At 43.3% G+C, this 19,546-nt stretch overlaps 1 protein-coding gene across 4 annotated transcripts in view; it reads right to left on the reverse strand.

Moving 5' to 3' along the window:
- MAD1L1 (mitotic arrest deficient 1 like 1) overlaps positions 1-19,546 on the reverse strand; it is a 346,899-nt gene that overhangs the window by 158,665 nt on the left and 168,688 nt on the right. For all 4 annotated transcript variants that reach the window (XM_030284987.4, XM_072935811.1, XM_002195648.6 and 1 more), the window contains one exon: positions 2,522-2,610. In XM_030284987.4, the coding sequence (XP_030140847.4) occupies positions 2,522-2,610 (89 nt within the window). The remainder of the gene's footprint in view (positions 1-2,521; positions 2,611-19,546) is intronic.

Below are 19,546 nucleotides of genomic sequence, written 5' to 3' on the forward strand. Positions count from 1 at the left end.
GATGTCTGAAGCAGTAATAGATGCCAGCAGTAAGGAAAAAGGAGCAGGGACTGGCTTACAGTGCTCCAGCAAAGAAAGCTTCAGCAGAAAGAAAATGCCTTGCACCAATTCATTTACTGTTAGAGCTGAGCAGTGAAAAGAGTGATCAAAATCAAACAAATCCAAGTTTTGTGGAACAGCTCTGTAACTAAATAACCAGAATCAGGGCCTGGGACAAATATTTAAATCAGCCATGAGAACAAAAAGTGGTTCAGTAAAAAATTACAGGAAAAAATAGTCTGGAATTAGAATATGGAGCTGTGGCTGCTATGCACCCATAGCTTCAGGAGCAAGAGAGATAATAAAACCCAAAATATCAACATGAAACAACTGCAGAAGCTTGGCCTCTGCTGAAACAACCTTCAGAGTATGGCCCATCACTGGAAAACAGCTCTGCACCACCAACCACCACACTGGGAACTCGCCTGGGTTTGGGTCATACTTTGTGTGAAAGGTTTGACACCATGCCATGGAAGGAGGAGAGAGTGAGATTAGTAATCAAAGAAATTCCTTAAAAACAAAGAGGGGAAAGCATTACTTAGGAGCTTTAGGGCTACTATTGAGCTGAATCCAACACCACAATCCCATTACAAGCAGATTTTTGTGAGCTCCACTCACCCCTGCCCAGGAAATAGATTTTCACTCAGGGCAGAGGCAGACATCTCCATCCCCACTGCCACACCACGGCGTGGTCTGGACTATGTGGCAGTCCATCCCTACACATGCTCTCCCTGAAGCTGCTCAGGTAATAGACAGCAAATGCTGTCAGGGAAGCTGAACACCAAACAACGAGTCTTGGAGGGGAAAATGAAGAGCCTGAACATCTCCCAGATGAAAGGGTGCTGCAGCAACTCCAGCCAGGGAGAGAGAGACTGGGGAGGCACTGTAGAAAAACTCTGTAAACCTGCAGGTCCCAGAAGACAGCAAACAAGCTGCTGGCTTTACTGATACACAGGCACATTATTAATCAGGAGTGACAGGTTAATGCTGCCAAGGAGGTGCTGAATACTCCTGCAGCAGTGCAAACCTCAGGTTTCAGAGGGTCCAGTGTGTCTTAGCACAGGAAGAGCCTGAATGAGCTAAAAAAAAAAAATACAAAAGGCAAAAGTTGATGAAGACAGGTTTATCTCCCTGAAAAAGGGCAGTCATAGCATTCTCTCCTTTAGCAGAACTCAAACATATGATAGAATAAAAAAAGGAGATGTATGCCTTGGGCCTCCAGAACTATTACAGCACCTTGAGGAACTATAGGAGCAAGTCCCCAAGATTAGGTGTACAACCCTAAAATGTATTGGAATAGCTTAGCTGAACGTGTTATTTTCAAACACCTCCCTCCTGCTATGGAACTGGGCTTTCAAAGCTGTAAAACAAGCTCCAGAGGCAAAGCACAAGAGCAAAGCCATAACACACAGGCCAGTAATTTCTGCTTTCTGCAGGATTCTGCTTGCTGCAAAACCTTGCTTTCAGTCCTATGAGGCAGTCACACTTTATTGTGATGGAGCTGAAAATATAAAAGAATTAAGAAGTGAAAGTCCAGCCAAAGTCTTACATCAGTTGAGAATAAAATACTCGGCCTGTGAGGACCTGATTTGCCCAACTGAAATAAAAGGAACTTTATTAAGCACTGAGAAACAGATGAACTTTTTTGTGCTCGGTATTTATTGTGTCACCTGCTTTGCAATGGAATCTATAAATGCTTTATTAAATACATGGAAAGGTTGTTTAGCTTCACTGTAGCTTTTGTATATGCTCATGTATCCTCTGCTGAAATGCTGTTTTGTAACTTCTCTTTCACTGAATCACAACAGGTACCCCTCTGCCATCTCCAGCAATGCACAAGGGGAAACATCCCTCTTTTATCTCCAGTGCTACACATGCATCAGCAGTACAAAAGCTGGATTCTAAACCTCTTCACACACATGCCAGCAGATCTTGTATTTACAGTCGAGATTTGGTCAAAATAACAAATAAACAGCAATGCTATTTCCACAGGAAAGAAAGTCAAGAGAGGGAACAGTGATGCAGGAGCCAGGTTTATTAATTAGCTGACACCAAAAGACCCCAGACATCAGAAGAAAAGAGCCTGAAGCCTCCCAAAAGATAGCAAAGCTTATGAAGTATCTAAATGCAGGACATATCATGGGCTGAGTGTTTCTGCTAATGCTTCATGGGGTTCTCATGTCCATAAAAGCTGATGAGAAAGTAAAACTTGTGCTCAGAAAAAGAACATCCTACTTCAGGAATACAAGGAAAACATATTCTGATCACCACCCCGTTGCCTGAGCAGCAGGCAGCCTGTGGACACAGGCAGTCTGTACACAAAGTTCTCATGCACTATAGGACGGTGAGCCCCTGTACCTGCTGCTCCACCAGGAGATGACAAAAACAACAGCAGGCAGTGAAACTACCCCAGGCATTGCCCTTCTCTTTAGTTCCACCAAAAAGGGGAGAATCTGCTCAGCCTTCCCCTTGCTTTGCCTACCTGAGTGTGTCCACCTCCTCCTTGGTGATGACAGTGCTCTGCTCAGCCGTGCACTGCTGAGACTTCAGGACCTTCATCTCCACCTCCAGCTGCAGGAGACAAAAGGCATTAGTTCCTGCAGCACTGCTAAGGGCACACACGAACAGCGAAGGGAGCAGGAAATCATGAGGTTCTGCACAGGTCAGACTTCTCATGATACAGATCTGAAGCACAATTTCTCTTGTGTTTAATGTCAAAACCTCACTTAATTCTCCTTCCCTTTGCAATTCCTTTCACCTTTCCAGACATTTTCTCCACAACAGATGAGGCACAGAAAGTTGAATGTTACTAGCAAAGCTTCTGCTTCTCTTTCAGGTATTTCCCCTGTTTTCCCCCATGGATAATGGGATGCAGAAGACTCTGTGTGGCATTAGGAGGTCGCTGGGACCTGAGGTTTAGTATTGATAGTTCAACCTCACTCAATTCCTCCCCCAGAAGAAATGAACCACAGGATTACCCTGCCTTGTCCACAACAGCTCTGAGACACATACATTGACTCCAAAAGACTGAGGAATATTTCCAGCACTTTCCAAAACACACTTCCAGCTCTAGCTGCTCAGGTAACTCTGGCTGAACAAACAAACAATTATGAATATTTTCTGCCTCTGGCTTTGTTCGGATAGGCACTCACAGGAAAGTATTTCAACACTCTACAGACATGAGAACTTCTTACTCAGACCCTACAATTCCCAGGCTCCCTGACTTGTAGCAGTCTGGATCCCTAATTCAGAGATCATGACAATGCACAGATTGATAAATTCCATGTGTTACCTGTTTCTAAACCCCTCAGAAAATGGATTTATTATGAAGTGTAAGCAGAGACAAACTACCTAGAGGATACTTAAACTTCTGCTCCAACACCTTCTCCTAGCTTAGACCTTCTTCACCCACTCATGCTTGAGATTCTGGACTTCCTTTTGTCATCTGTCTTTTTACCATCTGTCGACTAATTCTCCTAATAAATATGTTGGCTGAAATTATATTTTTTCACCCAGGAGGAAAAAAAAATAGGCAATCCAGCCTTAATTATAAAATCAAAACTTATGACCACAGAGAGTTCAGTGCTCAGCATCAGGGAAATAACCCATTAATACACCATTCCCTGCAACAGCATAGATTAGACTTGTAGAGCAAAATCACACTGCAAGGGCAAACTTCTGCAAGATTTTTGCAGAAACTCTCCAATTTTACAAGAAAAAGAAGCATCTTGTCACAGTCAGTCATATTGCTTAGACAGAACTGAAGTTCAGACACGCTGCCTCTTTGCCCTTCCATACTTACCAGAAGAGACAGGCAGAGCATGGCAGTGCTGTTGGCAGGAAAGGGCAGAAAATAGATGGTTGGATAATGCTCCTACACCCTTCTGACACCAAAGGAAGAGAGCAGAAGAAAGCACGAAAATATGTTTTAACCTAATTCCTCCTGCCACCCCAAAAAGCCCCGCATCCTTCCCCCTGCCTGTCAAGAAACATCTAGGAATAAAAAATAAGCAAAGGCCCACCTGCACCATCAGGCTGTACAAATGTTAATGCATATTAGCTGCCTGATAAGATTATCACAGCCAGAAATGCTTCCCTCAATTTTCTGATTACTGAGCTTATCTCTCACAGCTCAGCCCATCACAGATGGCTGGGGATAAAGCAAGCACACCAGATAATTCCAGGAATGTGAATAAAAGGTACTGGGATGAGGAGTATGCTTCAATTCCAACCTACTTCTAGCAGGAAAACACTCATTATGCTTCCTGTTTCCCATGTCTGCTGAAGGCTGGACGTGTTTGCTGTTAGGAGTTTGAGGATGCTTTCTGGGATGAGTGAGGGCAGCACTTGAAGATGGAAGAGCTGCTGAGTTATTTACCAGTGGCTAAGAGGGCTCAGTCTCGAGTCCATGTGGCACCTGCTGACCTACACAGATAAATCACAGCCACATTCTCGGGGGACAAGGGGGACATTCCTCACAGATGGGCGAGGAATCTGCTGCTGTGATCTGAGAGCTCTTGTGGTGGCTGCACAGAGAGGGGAAAAACTGTGACAGGAAAAGGAGACAGGAGAGTGAACACACACGAGCTTGAGGGAGCTTGTGAGAACCATCTCACTTGATGCACAGTGGTGACAAATTAGTGCCAGGTACGCTCAGCAGCGGCAGGATGAGATTCTGCTGTGTTTCTAAGAATAAGCTGCTGAAGGAGAAGGAGGAGGAAAGGGCACATGGGCTGTAAGGGCATTTCATCTCATTTTTATGTCCTCTCAATTTGCAAGCACCAAGACTCCCTGGACTGAAAACATGGTGTGCCTGAGGTGAGAAGGGACAGGAGGACACAGTGATATCACTACAGATGAAACTGGCTCAAGGAGTGAGATGTTGACACAGACCTGCTGCCCAGAACTAGGATTAAAACTACTGCAGAATTTAAAGCTCAGTCCAAGACACAATTTTGTGCCCCAGGAGCCATTCAGAGCTCACTAATTGTTTATGAAATAAGAAAGTAAAACAATTAAGGTATTAAATACTACATTCAAAATGTACTGTTTCCAGGTTTCATCCCTAGCAGTCATTAGGAAAACATCCCTTACTGCCAATCTCACTGAAGAGATTAACACATCCAGATATTAAATGTGCTATTTATTATTATATTATTAATGTCTTTTCCACGACAAAAATAGTTAATTGAGATGAGATGGAGTGGCTTACTCCTGGGACTCAATTCTGCTTTGCTGAAGGCAATACAGTATAAGCAGCAAGATAAAACAACAATGAAGAGAATGGCAAAAAATCAGGAATCTGTTGACAAAGCCCAAGAGGTGAGGAGCTTTCCAAGACCATTCCCTTTGATACAGCCTCATGATAGCTCTGGGAATGGGTGATGAGCATGAAATAATTCACCACAGGACCAGTTTGTCCCTTCCCGTCCACTTGTCCTCCCAGTACAAGTGCCAAGGCTCAAGAAAGGGTAAGGAAAGGAAGAGCCAAACCCCTCCTCCTACTTTCTCTGCCTAATTCCCATCACATTCCTCTTCCTAAATTAATTTCCAGTCCTGGTCTCATGTTCAGCAGATGCCACTTCCAGCAGGCATTTTATGCTTTTTGAACCAACTCACTATTCCTAGCTAAACTCTTCCAATTTTTATCAATAATTTTATGTGACTGGCTGAGTTAAACTTTTAATGCTTTGAATACATTAAACTAGTAGAAGTCATTACCAAGCAGAGAGGGGAAAAGGGCTGCTCAAATTACAGCTCACTGCTGTATTCCCCCATTCCATACCAAACGACCCAGGTCAGCCTTGATCTTTTAACTGGCATTGAGAGCAGAGAGGGAACACTGTTGTGAAAATACAGCATTGCACCTCTTGTCCTGAAAGCTGCACAAGAGGGACCTAAGGACCTACATCATCAACTTCAGGGATTATATCAGAACCCCCAGTGATAGTCCCACCCTACAGAACACATTAGCAACTTGGAAAAAAAAAAAAGTTGTTATTTTAATAGTTTTTAAAGTTACCTACGGTTTTTATGATAGGGCAGTATAGTGAGTAATATCAGAGCCCATGGATGAATAAAATACATGAACACATATTTAATATTTTGAGGATGTTTTCATCTCAAAATATACTGGTGCCCCTTGTTCTCAGCCTAAAATAATCCCATTTATCCTGAATTATTTTATCTCTTTCAATTCTTAAGCATGAATTCCAGCACAGCTTTATTACTCTCAATAAAAAGTGATCAGGACAAATACAGAATATAGACTAATTTTAGAATGCCCATTGTCAAAAATATGCAAGTGTCCCAAAAGATGAAGTGCAAATAATTTTTCCAAAATAAGTACTGCCATTATTATTTACCAAAGGAGAAAGAGAGGAAGGAAGAACATGGATGCATTTTCATCTAGTAGTTAATTATATGAAATATCATTCTTCTTTCAGCCTTACTTTTCAACCTGCCTGGACAAGCTTCCAAGAAGGTGGTTCTCCTCCAAGTGTTAATGACATAGCAAACACCCACAGCAGGGTAAGAAATATGTTCCTCACTGCTTCTCTCTTCTGTAGCAATTTTTTAAAGACATAGGAGATGACAGGAAAAACAAAATTATTAATTCATCTCCTGACAGCTAGAAGAAACAGAACTTTAGAGAGTTGATTTTCTTGGTATACTGGCATTTGTCATTTCTGACCCATATTTGTCCCTTCCAAGCAAGCACCCTGAGTTGGCAATGCCATGGACCTGTTGTTCCTCACACTCAACTCCAGCAGGTTTTAGCATTGATGGAGAAAAGCTTTCCCAGAGCCTCCCACTGACCACTGCTGTCCACATCCCCTTTTCAGAGTGAGGCTCATCACAGGTCAGATCAGTCAGCCTTGAAAACCACTTTTACAAACTTCTGAAAATTTTAAACACACTGCCCAAAACAATGACCAAATCTCTGTTCAGGTGACTCATTTTAGCTAATAAAGGACTCAAAATCTAAAGTATTTCAACTCACTGCCAAAGGAGGATTTGCATGTTGAAAAAAAAGCAGGGGGAGGGGCTGGTTTACTCGCCCACATCATGTGCACACATTTCACAGAACACATGCTGGAGACATACAGTTATTATTTGAATAATGAGTGCATTTTAGTGAGGGGCTGATACAGCAATCTTATCCTGATGAAGTGTGTCTGCACGTCATTCAGCATTTTTGGAATTGTAAAAAGCAGGAAATGCTGAATCCATTATAAATGTCTAAAGGTTTATTTAACAATGGGCTGATGCAACATCCTTTGAAAGGCCTTTCCTCAGCAAAAGAGCTGATTTTGAACAGCAGCGATAAATGGGAACTGAATTGCACGGAGCCAGCATGGAAAGGTGAATTGAGAGGTTGTGTTGGACTACAAGCCTCAACACAATTCAAGGAGCTATTTCAGTACCTAAATATTTAAAATGTATGAACACCAAGCAGACTTGGAAAGGAAGAGTGTGCACTAAAATAGACAAGAACAGAGAAAGGGGACTCCGGGTGTGACCTGTACCCTGGGGTTTGAGAACAGGCAAAGCAGGACCTTGACATGACAGTGGTGCCATTTGTGCTTCTCTCCACTGGATGCAGCAGAGTAAGGAGCTTCTCTGCCTCTTCCCATAAGGCAGCACAGCAAGCTTGGTGCTCTCTACAAGCTTATAAATCTGGCATCAAAAATCAGTCCATATGAAACAACAGTGAGTTTAATTTGGGTGTCCAGCAATACCACAGAGTAGTAAAACACCATGCTGACCACTTCAGAGATCATTCTGCTCGGCAAAAGCACCACCACCTCTTCCATATGCCCATCCCACTGGCATTTCAGAGTCCGTTCCCCAAAAACATCTGCAGAGAAGCACACACAGGAAGAACTAAGCCTCACCAGATTTCCTAGTGAACTTTACTCTTCTTCAAAAAGTAGGACAGTACTTGTAAAACAAAATATTGCCTGCCATTTAGAGACAGGCTAAGCAGCCCAGGATTAGTTGGCATATTTTCTTGGGAAAATTAATCCTTGATGCCATTGTGAAACAAAAGCAATAAAGCCAAAGAAAATCAGATATTCAACAAAAAGTGGTTTGGAACTACCCATCTCCCACTTGGCTGAAGAAAAAATATGTATTTTTTTTCTCTTGGAAGATGAAGGCTGGCTGGATCATAGTCACCAGTCTCTAGGGGCTCCACCATCTGTAACAAACTTGCTGTGCTTTTATCACTGAGAAGTCAGGGCTAGGAGCAACCTCTCAGCAAACACTCTCCTAAAAATGTACTCATGCATATATATTATTGTAGATACACACACACAGGGAAATGGACATATGCTGACTTCTGCTTCTCTCCAATACAGTCTGGATTGTGGCTTTTCTCCTCCTGTTGCAGTAAAAAGAGAGCAATTTTTCAAGTTTATACCAAATGTCATTCTATTTCATTTCCAAATATAATCTCCCAGAGAGAAGGTTCACTTGCCCTATTTCCAATCTCTAAAGTTAATACACAAATTTATATTCCTTTCTCCCACTCGCTCTCCTAAATTAAGAGGTGTAATTACTAGGAACGCTTGCTACAAACGAATGGAGTGCCAAGGGAGAAGGAGCTGTCAGGGCTGGAGGTCTGCAGCAGCCACCCTCCCCTCTCCCCCATCCCTGGAGGACCCTGCTTATGAGGCAGTTTCTATCTTTCCCATTAGCAGGGGTAGCTCACACACAGGAGCAGATGACAACATCTCTCTTTCCAGGCAGGGCAATTGTAAGGGACAAAATTACAAAATTAACTTCAGCCTGCCAAGGCCCACTGGCTCTTGCCAGGATGATTCCTCCCCAAACCCACCTTTTGCCCCTCCTCAGCTCTGCTGACCTCTCAAGCAACATCAGGTTCCTTAAGAACAGCAGAGAAATGCAGATCTGTGATCTAAAAATTCAGCCCCAGTCTCATCACTCTCCCCCTTCCTCATACCCAGCACCCTCTCCAAAGGAAGATTGATTATTATAATCAGACTTAGCTCTGACACAGCATTTGCATTTTCAAAGCACAGCATAGTCATTAACTAATTCATCTACCCCAAGGGAGCCTTAACGAGCATTCACCTCTCTCCCCTCTGATTCCCACTGCGCAGGCAGCCTGCAGCTTGCCTTCCAACACCTCCCCTCCACATTGTGTGCCACCAGCACAACTTGGGGAAGCTCCAGACAGGCTCAGCGAGCTGAACTCAGCCCTGCTGCAAAGGACCAAGAGGACAAATGCACAGACAGCCTATTTAAACCAGCCACTCTATGGTTTCCACACCTAATCACAGCGGGACAGGGTATGGCAGGAAACAGCTTGTTCTGCAAAATATGGCCAATGCCACATGGGTCCCAAAATGGCTCAAATCTGAGCTGTCTGGCCAGTTGCAAGCATGTGAAAAAGGAATCACTATCACGTAACACCCCCAAAGCCCCAAATTCCTCCTACACAGCCCATCCAACAAGCTCTTCCCCAAACACCTACAACACACCTTTGCTCCATCACTCCTGCCCCTCTCAAGTGTTCTCACATCCCAACACCACCAGATGCCAATCATGCCCACCCAGCCACCTTCCTTGGTGCTGTGTTTATTTCTTTCTAGTAATCTGGGATGGGTGCAGGATGTGATTTTGGAAATAAGCACTAGCAGACATTTCAGATGGATGGAAGCTGGCTCAGAGCTCAGAATTAACAAACCTGGAAAGTTCATGGGGAAGAAGAACAAACATCTTGTACAAAAGACACACCGAGCAAAGGAACTGAAGATGTTAATTTAAACCCATGAGTTTATTCAAGTATAATTACACATTTCAGCTCTCAGTCCAAGAGAGGAGCAGACAAGGAATCTCTTCCTCTCAGCCTGTCCTGCCCACGCTGGAAGGCATTGCTGTGAGACCTCACTGCCACTGCTTGACAGCAAAACACCTTTGACAGCTCCACATCCCAAACCCCTCTCTTTGCTCTAACAGCTCATTCTGAAGAAGGATCACCTAATTTCCATGTTCATTCAGCTCAGAGCTCTCTGCTGTTATCAGCCTCGCTCCACCACTTCCACCAGGCATGTAGATGACTGTTTCCTTTAATTACTACCGAAAGCTCCTCCCAGCCAGGGAGAACAAAACAGCTGGTGTCCACAGAGAGAAGGCAACTCTGGAGTAATTAGCCTTAACTGGCTGACACCTCCTACCCATTACTCCTGGTTAGAACAGCAAAACACTGAATAAGAGCCTGTTTAGGGAACCTGTCAAGGTGCCAGACTGGATGTGCCAGGTCCCTGCCCAGTGTAGCTGTGGTGCTGGCACAATGGAGTTGTCTGCTCTTGAGAAGAGCATCACACAGATCACTTCTTTCATGCAGGAATAGGCATATTTTGCTAGAATCGATTCTTCTAGCAGCTGTAATTTACAAGCAAAGCAGCAAATAAATCTGCAAAGATGTCATACCTCCTCCGTACAGAGTTTGAATACAGTTTGTTTCCCGAAAATATAGCCTCGAGGAGTTTCCTGAGCATTCAGTCAAGAATTCTCATCAAACAGGAGCTTGTAATCCCACCTCTCACTTCCCCCATCAGTTTTCTTGTTGAAAAATCGTCACATAATAAGCAGTCAGAGAAGAATCTATGCAGTTACCAAGCACCTAGGAAGATCAAAGGGGAAAGAGGAATCCAACATCCATTTTTGTTTCTTTGTTTTCTAACATAAATACAGTGGAATCAATCCTGCTTAATATAAAGTAAAGAGAGCAAAGGAGCCTTCACTGAGTGCTTGAACTTAATCTTCTCTCTCTTGCTCACATGGAACAACACACAGCCTGTGCTTTTAGGAACAGCTCTCTGCCTCCTGCTGCAGCTCCAGACCAATTCTGCAGTTCACTACAACTGGGAGCACTGGCACATCGTGACAGGGGCTAGCAGAGCTGCCTGCTAAAGCTGCTCTCTGAACTCCCAGAGTTGGGAAATGTGAGGATGGGGCAAGGGGCCCAGCTCTGTGAAAGCAGCAGCTCTCCTGACACGGCCTCCCAGCTCTTTAAAGGAAGCTGCAGAGCCTTGAAGGAGCCTTGCTCCCCAAACCCTGCCCAAAGAACAGGTTCAGTAGAGCAGGTTGAATATTTTCCAGCTAAATGACCCATCCTCAGATTAGCCTGTGACAAAAAGCAGTGGGCTTTTAATGTATAAAAAGTGAGAAATCTCTCTCCTGGTGCCAAAACCCAAAGGTCACAGGGCCCTGCCAAGACTGCTCTGCCCATTTCAGCCTCTGGGATGATGCATGCAGGGTCCTTCAGTTGCCAGCAGCAGTCACAGAGTGAAAGGCAAACAGCAATTCCCTCTCAAATACCATATGTTCAACTCTGGTGCCAAAGCACAAACCTGGCATCTTAACCTTTGGTGAACATGTTCTTGCTGCCACCAACAATAAACTCTGAGGCCCAGCTCAGAAGAAAGGTGTACTGGATGTGCAGTGATGACATTAGCACTGAACACAGCATTAACAGGACAGGGCCTGGCAGGAGCTAGATTTTGTACAGCCAGTCTTTAGAGGTTAATGAAATATTCATAAATAAGTTAAAATTCTCCTGACAAGCCAGATCCTGTAATACAACAAAGAGTTGTCAGCCTCAATTAAACAATTCCAAAGAGGCAGGGCTCTGCCATTCATTATTTACCAAGAGGTCATAGGAAAAATTCTGCTCTATGATCTCTTTGTCTCTGTGGATAAATTGGGTTTTACAGCTCCTGCTGGAGGACTCTGCTGCCCTGACAGACCCCAGCCTGCCACAGCTACTACCTACCCCCAGCAACCACCAGCCAAAGGCAAGAAACACTGGGAACAAGCTCTTCTAAGGACACAGACACAAAAAGAATGAAATCAAATGATGTAACAAGCTGATTAGGCTGTCAGTGTAAGGACTAAGTCTTGAAACTTAAACTTTTTTTTAAGCCTTTATCTCCCTTTTTGTATACACAAAGCCAGCCCCAGGCAAGAAGAGAAGTACCCAGCAACCTTTGATCTGCAGGTACATCCTCTGAACATGCCCTCTGTGGCCCCCCAGATCCCATAGCTGGAGAGCTTCACATCCCCCTGCATGTTCAGAACAAGCTGTGCTTACAGAATTGGATCTCTTGCATCAGCTCTCTCAGGATGGTCCTCTCCTGACACAGGCACAGCTTCTCAGAGCTGGGAAAGCAGGAGGAAACTGGTCTCCATCCTTGTCACAAGGAAGCTGTAAATCAGTTATCATTCTGTCCCACCCTAACACAATTGTTCAACAGCCCCAAGTCTTCCTTTCCCTCTCTGGACAAGCACTGGCACTTGATGTTCCTTCTACAGCTTCTCCAAGGTGCCTTTTAGGAAGGCAGAATAAAGGAGCAGAAATGACAGAATTCTAGAGGAACCACAGACTTCTCACCTGGTTTTCTCAAAGTGCTGAACAGAATGTAGAGCCCCTGCATTCTCCAGGAAATTTTAGCTCAGCTAAATTGAACCAAGTGAGTCTGAGGTAGCCCATAAACTTCTTACAGGTTCTGTAGAGATAAATGAAGCCTGGAAAAGCACAATTCCTGTATGTCTATTAAATAGCCCTTTTATGTCTCCAGGCTGTGCCTAGTATTATAAAGCTTCTGATAGTATCCCTATCCTGTTCTCATTTAACCAAGTAGCTCAGTGTAACTCAGATTTTAGTGACAACAGTGACACTGACAAGTACAACTCCAGCTGCAGCACTTCTAAACAGGATAACTACTCACTTTTCTCTTCTGCTCAACAACTGAGGAGAAAAAACCCTCTCCACTTCTCCCTCACCTGTTCCTGTTATCATCATGCCTGTCAGTACAGCTCAGGTTTTAGGGGTACACCTGTGGCATGGAGGCCACCCCAGATGATGGGCTGGGAATTAGGGCAATGTCCATGAGTCCCATCTGAGCTGGAATTGCTCTTCAGGTCCGGGTCAGACCACTTACCCCCAGTCTGGCAGCACCTGTCCCATAGGGAAGGGCAGCAGGAAAGCAGCTCTCCACTTCAGGCACCCACATTTTTTCCTCCTGCCAATCCTAACTCAGTGTCAGCTCTTATCGCCTTGGAAGAGCAAATGAAAACAATCCTGCTGAACCAAACGTGCTGCCATGTCCCATAAAACCTGCACGTTAATGGATCCAACAGCAGGTTCATTTGTGTAATGGGACTTTTAAACAGACCGTTTATTTCTTTTTAATTTGAAGGGAATGTGCTATTTGATCCCATGTGCCCGGCTAGATTTTTAAAACAGAGATAAACCACGAGAATTGACTCACTACGTCTCTCCTTCTCACCTAATTAAAACAGCATTGAGATAGAAACGTGCAGAGGTGTAATGCTGATCACCTCTCCAGCTTACAGCAGTTTGGCAGCTCTCATCCACCAGGATCCCAAGGCTTCCTCCACACTCCCTGCCTTGCCCACAGTCACATGCAACAGATGCTTCTGATGGTGCCACGTGTGTTGAACATGAATCTTCCAAGAGGGAACACACAGCAGGTGCAACACACCAACTGAGGCTGTTCATCATTCCCCAGGCTAAGAGAGGGAGAAAAAAATAACCTTGTCTGTGTTCCTCAGAGCTCACTATATTCCTACCCCATGGGGAATAGCAGGGACCAGTCTTAATGTGGTTGTTTACAGCAGGCACTGCGAGCTCTCTGCCAGGGAAAGGGAAAGGACAAGTGTACTCCCATCCCTCTGTTCTAGGCTTCCCTCCACTTTCAGAACCAAAACTCCATAGTTAAAACAGGGGGAAGACTCAAAATAGGGCATCAATGATTCCTGCACAATCATCCCCCTCTTCCAACAACTCATAATTCAGAATTTACAGGATCACACGATAAAGTGAAAAATGATATAAACACTGGGAAGTAAACAAGCAACAAATGGCTCTGCTGAAGTAAAACTGAAGCTACCTGATAGAGAAAAAGATGTCTCAGACACATTCAAAACAAACAAAATTCAATGAAGATCTTTGGTCTAAAAATACAAATGCACAAACACAATTACTGAGAGCACAGAGGCTTTACTGCAGAGGAGCATAAACTGATCAGAAAGAGGAAACTACGTAAAAACTGAAGGAACAGCACAGAATTGAAATGTCAGAGTACAAGTCCCAAAACAGCTCCTACAAACTGAGCCTTCCTCAGCCAGAAACTCGAGAGGAGGACAGAGTGGGTCAGATGAGCTGATCCCAGGATGAGCACCAGCAATGTGTGGCACTGCAATTGGGTGGTGACCTGGATACAGCTCAGCTCTTCCTCCACAGAAGTGGAAGAGGTTCTGCCTGTACTCCATGATCCCGTGGAAGACACTTTTGCAAAAGCTACTGCTGGAACATCACCTGGAATGATGTGACCACTCTGATTACTCATCTTCAAAGGAGAAGTGGAAAGAGGAAGAGATTTAAAGCAAGCTGCAAGATTCATGAGGAAACTGAAGAGCCTGTTTTAAGAGAAGGCTGCAAGAGCTTGATTTGTTTAACCTAGACAAATGAAAGGCTGGGAGAGAACAATTGTTCTCTATAAATATGTCACGGCATAAATATGAGGGAGGAAGAACAGTCACTGTAGTTTAAGGAGAATATTAGCACAAGAAAAAAATGGATATTAACTGCACATATATTTTCAGTTGGAACTGTGAATATTTCAGATATCAGAGCAGCCTTTCCATAACAGTAATGGTACAAACAACCAAAGCTGTTTCAAGACAAGCTTGATAAATTTATGAAATGAGATAGATGCTGCATTTGCCTTGGTTACTGAAGGAGTGGACTTTATGATCTAAAAGTCCTCTTCCAGTCTTCTGTTACTATATCATCTCATTCTGGATTAGCTTCTTTTGCTGTCTCTTTATAACCAGGTTCATGCTTTTCAATCTGATTTGAGAAGTGGATATTTCTCTAAGATTGCCTTACTAAAACTATTCACCCTGCTGCTCAGCTGAGTGCCACGCTGCTCATCTGTCTTGGCTTTGCTGGTCTCATATGAAGTGTTACGATAAAATCTGTCACATGGGAAGGAGATTTGCTGTCACCTGCTAAATCAATTCAGAAATTATGTAATACACTTTTGATAGACGGAGACTTCCTGCACCCGTCAGTTGTCTCCTGCTCCTCCCAACCTGTTGTTTCTAAAGATGTTCCAGCAAAGCTTCATTTTTATTTATAACTACTGTGGTTCAGCCCTCTAATCCCACATTTAACTGCCTCCCTCTTACAGACAACACACAGAATTTACATTTCCGCTAATGAACACCACTTTTGTTCTTGTTCTCGGTCTGTATTTCTTGTTTTCTGTTCAATAACTCTTAAACAAGAATTAAATTAGCTTTACTGGCCAGTAATCCAGGGCAGGTCTTTCTATACTAAAGTTCATATTTTTTCCTGCTATCATTGGTGTTACTGTAAATTAAAAACACAGGTAATGACTGTTCCATGTTGCCTTCCAGTTAACAGCTAGCTCCCAACTACATTAAGCTCAGTATTCTCTGAGTTTATTTCCTTCATGTCCTCTCCTTTCTTTCTCCATTTCTACTCCTGATAACCATCAGTGTAGGCAGTCACTGATATTTATGTTAATCCTAAACATTATGATTTCATCAGACTGAACACATGATTGGCTTTTTAACTGACTGCTGACTTGATGCTCTTAAATAAAGGTCTCCTCTTCTCTGCAAAGGGTTAACCAACACTTCTCCTCAAGCCAAGGGGTGTTGATTATATTAATTTTAAGGTGTCTTTATTCCCTCTGTAAGGACACTCAATTTATGCCATTCATTTGGTGATGGCTGCATTCTTGGACTTCAAATCTTCTTTACCTCCCACCCTGCTAAGCATTTCCTCTGATTCTTATAGCCATCCTTTTTAATCTGCTGGAGGGTGAAATTTAATTTGTTTCAAAGAGCAGTCTATAGATTTCAGAGCCCACACGGGCCAAGCTGTCTTTTGAAGATGAAAGCCAAAAGATACCCAGAGCACCTCAGGGTAATGAAAATACAGGTGATGCTTTTTTAATACCAAGCCAACTTCCCTCAGGGATTAATGACGGAGAACAAAAAATCTTGACATGAATGCCCCCTGCTACAGAACCAGACTGGAAGAAAGTGTAAGATCAGGGATCAGAGCTGTTGCTTGGATGGCAAGCTTCAGCCAAAATATCTCCTCGTGTCTATAAAGGGATATGAAAAAGGCAAACGAAAATTACAAAAAATAACACATCTTCTGTTTCCCTCCCTCAGGGAGGGAAAGAAAAATAATAAAACAAACAAAAGGCATTTTCCACAAATAATATTTTGGTGTGAGTGAAGATCTCCCTCAGCTTTAGGCCAGTAGAGCACTAGACTGACATACCATGAGAAATAAGATCCTGAGACCACAGATCAGGGAGCTCTGTGAACTCTGAGCAATCTCCTTGCACATCCTGCAAATAAAGACACTGTAGCACCAGCCCCAATAAAGAAAACTTCCTGTACTGATCAAATTGTCAGAAAAGTGCACATTTGTACCAAAAAAATGGAAGCAACTAACATTCAGCAAATAAAAGACAGAAAACCCCCATGGATCTCCAGGGCAGCTCGGTGACCTGAGCCCTATCAAGAATGGTGACTCTTATGTGTCTTATGGGCACACACTGTTCCCTTACAGTATGAACATGCTTAAACTGTGGGGGAAAAAAGAAAAATAAATAAGTGAAGGGTTAGAGGGAGAGGAAAATCAAAGTTTCATTGTTAATTACATAGCACAATGATAAGGGTAATTTTTCTTAAATCAAAAAATAAATTCTAGGTTCAAGTTCCCTGAAGGATACAAAATATTAGAGGGTTTTTTATGGTTGTAATAACAAACTTATTTCTCCAGCCACTACTGGCCGTGTGTAATTAGGGCAAAGTATATTAATGATACAGAGGCACAGCCCAGGGATGTCCTCAGTTGCAGTATTAATTGCATTTAGGGAAAGAGGCATGAATTGTGCTTATACAAGCTAATTAGTATGGGTTTGCTAATTAATACTGGAAAGTCAAACTGCCTTTGTCTTGTCAACTGCAATTAACTGAAGACATTTAAATTTCCTTTTTTTGTTGCTCTTTCAGTAGCACGCTCACTTTCAGTTGACAAGCAAAGAATCCCTGCACTGGAGCAGTCAGAACAGCCACTCCATTTCCCTGGCATCCCATTTTCCTCTAGCAGGACCTTGGTGCTCTGGCTTGGCACAGGTTTCCTTATCACACACACCACCCACCCTTCCTCTGCACTGTCCCCGGGGACACAATTCCCTGAGCTTGTCCCTGGAGGAGAGGGGCTGAATGTGCAGATCTTGTTGTATTGAGGCCACAATCACATCAGGCTTATCCCATGAGTGTTGTACTTTTAAATATTGCTGCGTAAAGAATGACTTATTTACCAGGGCATCAGAGATGCCCCCGCTGATAGAAAGAAGTCTTTGGTTCTCTCAGTAAGGTGTTATCAGCCAGGGCTCTGGAGCCAGAGCCCAGCTCTTCATTTCCAATGCCCCAGGGAGGGTGGCAGAGCCATCAGAGCTCTTCAGGGTGGCAGCTGAGATGTCACCTGCACAGAGGTTTGTCCCAGAAGCAGCCCAAAGGACTCATCTTCACCTGACAGGTGTTTGTTCCATTTCACTTGGAGCCATTGGCCTGTTTGCAGGAGAGCTGATGAAAAGCAATATCCACATCAGTCAGCACCCAGAGCAGGACAAGCCCTTCAGTGCTCCCAGCTCAACACCAAACTGGGACTGGAGGCTCACGGGTGAAAGGGATGAAAAGGAAGGTGAGAGGCCAGCTATCCCAACCAGGCAAATAATTTTGCTGAAGTGTCAAATTTAAAGGAGTTAAAAATCAGGCCATCCAGGTGAGACACTGATCTGGAGAAGGGGGGGGAAAAACCACATAAAGTGCACTTTGCTGGATGGCAGGAGGAGAGTGGGGCTGGTGGCATATCCACAGGAGCCCATGGCAGGCAGCTAGGGAACAGCCCCATCCAAAGGGAACAGACCTCAGTCACCAGCAACTCTGCAGACGACATAAAGTGACCATAAATTTCCCTTCCAGGGAGATTTTGACTGGGAATGCAGAAGAACCATCTACCACCAGTGAAAAGGAGCTATACTGTTAGGTTTTCCCTCAAAAAGGGAAAAGATGGGAAAAAAAAATGTCTTTACCTCTGTATGAATCAATTCTCCTGTATTTACTGAATAAATTCAAGCTGCTGAATAAAGCCCACACCTCACAATCTGCAGTCCATGGTTAAAGCACCACAGAAAACAGCTTGTTCATGGGAGGTAGATGTAAGAGTTACTGGAAGATCACAAGACCAGCAGTTTTCCACTGAGAAACCCTTGGGAGTAGGCTTGAACACTGACTGTGGCTTTATCCTGTGCTGATGGATGCACAACACCAATCAATGCTTTAACACTGGAAGTTCCAGCTTCTCCAGCCCTCTGCTAGCCCACTTAATACAATAAATTTTTGAAGGCAAACAACTCAAAAACCTGGCTTAATGAGCCCAAAAGAAAAACTTTTAAATGTTAAAAAAATACAACTCTATAACATCAGAACATTTAAAACACAACAGCAAGTTTTTCCTCTGATACATCCAGTGAGCACAACACAAAATTGATTGCACAGAATTTGAAACTGTTACAAGGCAGCACATAATGAGATCAGATGGTAAACAGGATTAATTCAGTTTTCTTTGGAAGTATCAGATGTGGCCTGTGTCACCACAGAAAGCAGCTGGGCATACAAAAATGTTTGCCCACAACGTGAGACCACCCCAGAACCGGAATCAATTAACGCTCTCATGATGGAAAATCTGATGTTGAAACAGCAAGAGGCACAAATTAAAAAAAAGATCCTCACAGACGTATGGCAACCCATTAATAGCACAGTAGGGGCACCTCATCCTGCCCTTCAGTGCCCTACTAGAACTCAGCACAAGTTAAAAAGACCCATGTTGGCACTCTAGTTTATGATTTGGATTTTAGAACAGATGTCTGTTTAGCACCAACTTACTAGCCAGTGCTGTAGGCTTGTTTTTATATTAGTAATAAAATTAATCACATCTACAGAATGCATCTCTGCATCTTGGATACTGCTCAAGTTTTCCTTGTGACTAGAAAAAGTTGCAGGAATCCCACAGTTCATCCATTAGCAAAAATATCAGTTCACAAAATAGCTTAACACTGATACTTCATTTATTCCTGAGTATAAAAAATCATATTTGAGTCATGAAATTGAATATAAACCTCCCTGCTACCTGGTTTTGTGTAATTTTATTATTTTTGGTCCTTGAGGGAAGTGCCAATAAAATAGACGAACCCAGCAGAAAATTAACAGATATTATAAAAAAATAGTTTGTGGTAATTCTCTTGTATCTCTTCCGCCTGTCCTTTGAACACTTGAGACTGAATCAAAGGCCCCCAAAGAAAGGAGTTAATTCAGTATGAAATTAAATGTTTGC

Source organism: Taeniopygia guttata, chromosome 14, assembly GCF_048771995.1.
Source record: "Taeniopygia guttata chromosome 14, bTaeGut7.mat, whole genome shotgun sequence".
Taxonomy (NCBI): Eukaryota; Metazoa; Chordata; class Aves; order Passeriformes; family Estrildidae; genus Taeniopygia; species Taeniopygia guttata.